This window comes from Notothenia coriiceps, unplaced genomic scaffold (assembly GCF_000735185.1).
Source record: "Notothenia coriiceps isolate Sejong01 unplaced genomic scaffold, NC01 NC01_scaffold00004485, whole genome shotgun sequence".
Taxonomy (NCBI): domain Eukaryota; kingdom Metazoa; phylum Chordata; class Actinopteri; order Perciformes; family Nototheniidae; genus Notothenia; species Notothenia coriiceps.
In genome coordinates this window covers 184,153-188,000 of record NW_011337186.1, presented here as the reverse complement: position 1 = coordinate 188,000, position 3,848 = coordinate 184,153, and the positions used below count along the sequence as shown (strand labels likewise).

Below are 3,848 nucleotides of genomic sequence, written 5' to 3'. Positions count from 1 at the left end.
ATTGGCCCTCTTTGGCAGCATCAACAAAGCATGGACTTGAATTTCCAAGATACAGGGCATTCAGTGTGTCAAAACATCAATAACAGTATTTTTACATATTCACACACTGACATCACAGAAAAAATCCTTTCAAAACATGACACCTGGCATACAATACACACTTTGAAATACTTCTCTCTGTCTCTCTTATGCTCCTGCAAGCTCACACACACACACACACACACACACACACACACACACACACACACACACACACACACACACACACACACACACACACACACACACACACACACACACACACACACACACACACACAGTGCACTTCTGCCCTTCTGAAGGAGTGCAGAGCAGTGCCACAAGTTCTACAGTGCTTTCCTTGTCATCCAGAGTATGAATACAATAAGGCAATTGTAGACGTCTATTATATTTATTTATATGAGTGTAGACGGGCAAGAACGCACCTATGTTCACATTTGGATCAATAAAAGCACTTTTGGCTGGTGTGTATTTTGCACTCCACCAGTCGAGCTTATGAAATGCTGCTGAGTGTGTTGATGAATACTTCAGGGCACTTGCTGAAACGATCCAACAAACAGAAATTGAAATTATATTAATGCAGGTTTACAAAGTGGATAGAGGCATGCAACTTTTCTCATCCTCTGTTTCTTTATGTCCCAGTCAAACAATTGCCTCGCTCATGTACAGAGCAGTTTTTTTGTTGTTGACAGGAATAATGGCTTTAAGTCAATGTTTTTAACGCATGACTGAGAGTGTTTCTAATTATATCAAGGCGTTTAGAAGCTGACAGTGGATTCCGTCCAGCCGTTCAAGCCGTCTCCCTTCAGGGTGCTGGCTGTTCGGCTTCGGGGCGGCTGGCTGTCTGTCAGGCCGAAGAGACGTGCCGCTGCGCACCGGTACTTCCAGGACATGGTGTTGTAGAGGATGGGGTTGATGGCGGCGCTCAGGTAGAAGAGAACCACGGACACCAGGCTGCAGTACTCGGACACCACAGACAGCAGCGGGGACGGTGCGTCAAGGGAGCGAAACTGCAGGTACCGGCCCACATGGAACGGCAACCAGCAGAGGACAAAGGCAAGCACCACCACAACTGCGGGAGGGGGAGGATGAGAAGTAACGAGAGAGAGAGATAATTAATACAAAATTATGACTTTATCAACAGTTGCAACCAAGCTAAAATCTATTTTTTTCATCTTGTATACCAAGCTACACCTGTGCGTAATTTGCGCGCTCTCCGAACTTACCCAGCATCTTGATGGTCTGCCTGTTGCTTTTGTCTCTTACAGCCACACGGGAGCTGATGGTTGTCTCTCTATGTCTCTGCCACAGCCGACGACCAATGAGGCTGTAGAGCACTGTGAGACAGAAGACCGGCATGAAGAAGAAAACAGAGCTCAGCCACACCATGGCCCCCATCAGGCCTGACTCCACTGCGAAGTGCGTGATCTTACACTCCCGTGTGTCCCCGGGCTCCAGGAAGTAGCCAGTCTCATTCATTTCAGGGCTAAAATGTGGCGACATGCTGTCACGCTCCACTCCCACCATGACAAATACGGGCCCTGCGCTCATTACAGACACTGTCCAGAGAATAAAAATTAGGGCACGAACCCGCCTCTTGGTAACAAGTGCCTTTGCGCGCAGTGGGAAGCAGATCGCCAGGTAGCGCTCCACTGACAGAGCAGTGATGCTCAGGATGGTGGAGTAAGTGCATGACTCCGAGACAAACTGAAAGAGCTTGCAGAGTGCGGCCCCAAAACGCCAGGGCCTGTACCTCCACATACGGTAGAGGTCCAGTGGCATGCAGAGGAAGATGAGAAGGTCTGACAAGGCCATGCTACACAGGTACAGGTTGGTGGTGGTGCGCATATCCCGGTACTTACTGACCACCAACATTGTCATGACATTCCCTGTCACCCCGACCAGAAACAGGAGCGTGCAGGCGATGGTGATGCCCGTGAGCAAGGGAATAGAGTAATAATTGAGAGGAGGCTGCTCAGCGGTTCCTGTTGCGTTGATGGTCTCCTCCCAGCAGCAGTTATGGGAGAGGAACTCCGAGAGATTCGGCCAAGAGGGCATGCTGTCAGCGCGGTTATTTACGGGGCCCTGTCTGGCCCTGACTGCTGCAGGCACCACGGGTCTGGGACTCCTCACAACCCTTGGTGCTGCCCTTTAATCCCATCATCAACATTTGAGCTGCGGAAGTTAATGTCAAAGGTTGGCAGCCATGCGTACAAATCAAGATCCTTGCGCACGTTGAAAAGAGGTTTGGCTCACAATACTTAGCGGACAAAGAACTTCAGAGATCATCCAGGGAGCAGATGGTCCTGTCCAGAGTCTGCAACAAACATGAGGCTATGATATGAATGATCCACAACTACAATGTCTGGAGCAGAGAGGCAGGTGCAAAACTAATTGTAAAAGTGTGTAAACTACACATCACCAACCACAATTCATGCGGAGGTGTATTCTAAACAGCTGCAGTCGTAAAACTTCAGCCCTAACATCTATTATCTAAAAAAGAACAACAAGTTATCTCCTGTGTCCTTTCCTTCAGTGACCACAGCAGCTGAGCGCATTAGGAAAAATGAAACATGAGAATCCTGTTTGCAGTCCCACAGAGTACCCATCACCAGCAGCGTGTCCTTTTTTTTCGCGTCAGACAAAAACAAAACAGTGAATCTGTGGATGTCTTGCACCCGGCAGCATGTGACGGTGAGTCAGAGGCAGGTCCTCATGATGCGGCAGCAGCAGCTTTGAACATCTGTCCATGAAAAGGGCACCGGAGCTCAAACACAAACGGATAAACAACAACCACGGAGAAAACAAATACTGTATCACGGAGCGGATAGAGTTTTGTAGTCACAATAACAACGAATGAACGACGCCTTGTCAACATAATCATGCAAATTGAAGTTGAAATTATCAAAGTAGAGTTAAGTTTAAAAAGGCAAAGAAATTCCCTCTGGCTTTTCAAATCTGCTCCTCTATGTATACTGCTTATCCAGTGTGTGAGTCCAGATTCCTAGTGAGCAAAACATACAGGTGAAGTGGTGCTGCCCAAGTGAGGGTGATGTGGAAGTCCGCATTGAGCCCAGTGCTGCAACGCCACCTGCAGGTACTTTAGGGCAGGGATGACAAGGGGTTAATGCTCACCAGCATCAGACAATCTGTTTAACACCTTCCTTCCAGAGAGCATCTAGGGAAACAGGAGACACTTTTCAGAAAACTCTCCCAAATGTGAGTCTTTTTTATTAGCATGACATCCAATGACCACCTGGTCTAAAAGTGGGGCTTCACAGCTGATCCTTCAAGGTGGTGAGTGAAAAATACACTTTCCCCAAAGAGAGCAATTTAGTCATCATCATAACAATTATAAGACTCTATCTGGCTTTTGCTTCTAAAATTGATTTGTATATTATGATTATGTTTTCTTTTTAACCCTCCTATTGTCTTCGTTCCCCCTCCCCCCCCCGAGGTCAAATTTGACCGGTCCTGTTTTAACTGCTATTACATTAAGACAAAAACCATTAATCATCACCAAATTTCATTTAACACCCTTTTTCAAACTGTAAATATTGTATCAGACTACTGGTATACATGAAAAACTGCAGTAAATATACAAAGAACAGACACTGAACATGTATTGCGTGTGCCAGGTGTGATCCATGTGGGGGGAGGGGCACATAAGAGCGGGAAATGTATCAAATTGTTTGTGTGTGTGTGTGTGCGTGGCCTAACATTACTATACTTGTGGGGTACTAAATCTGTTTACACAGTCACATGTGGGGACTCGCCTCCCTTATGGGGACAAAATGGAGGTCCCCATA

The 3,848-nt window shown here is 47.0% G+C and overlaps 1 protein-coding gene across 1 annotated transcript; it reads right to left on the bottom strand.

Annotated features, from left to right (window-relative positions):
* Positions 1–380: 380 nt before the first annotated feature.
* ghsra (growth hormone secretagogue receptor a) lies at positions 381–2,253 on the bottom strand. The gene is made up of 2 exons (XM_010767537.1): positions 1,266–2,253; positions 381–1,111 (listed from the first exon to the last, which is right to left on the bottom strand). Exons 1-2 carry the CDS (start codon positions 2,095–2,097, stop codon positions 798–800), a joined length of 1,146 nt encoding a protein of 381 aa, XP_010765839.1. The 5' UTR covers positions 2,098–2,253; the 3' UTR covers positions 381–797.
* Positions 2,254–3,848: the final 1,595 nt, after the last annotated feature.

Bases quoted from the DNA above. Each gene is read 5' to 3' on its own strand.
- ghsra (XM_010767537.1), bottom strand. From the start codon at position 2,097: ATGCCCTCTTGGCCGAATCTCTCGGAGTTCCTCTCCCATAACTGCTGC. The intron at 1,112-1,265 runs GTAAGTTCGGAG...CCCCTCCCGCAG, and splicing joins GCAGACCATCAAGATGCTGG to TTGTGGTGGTGCTTGCCTTT.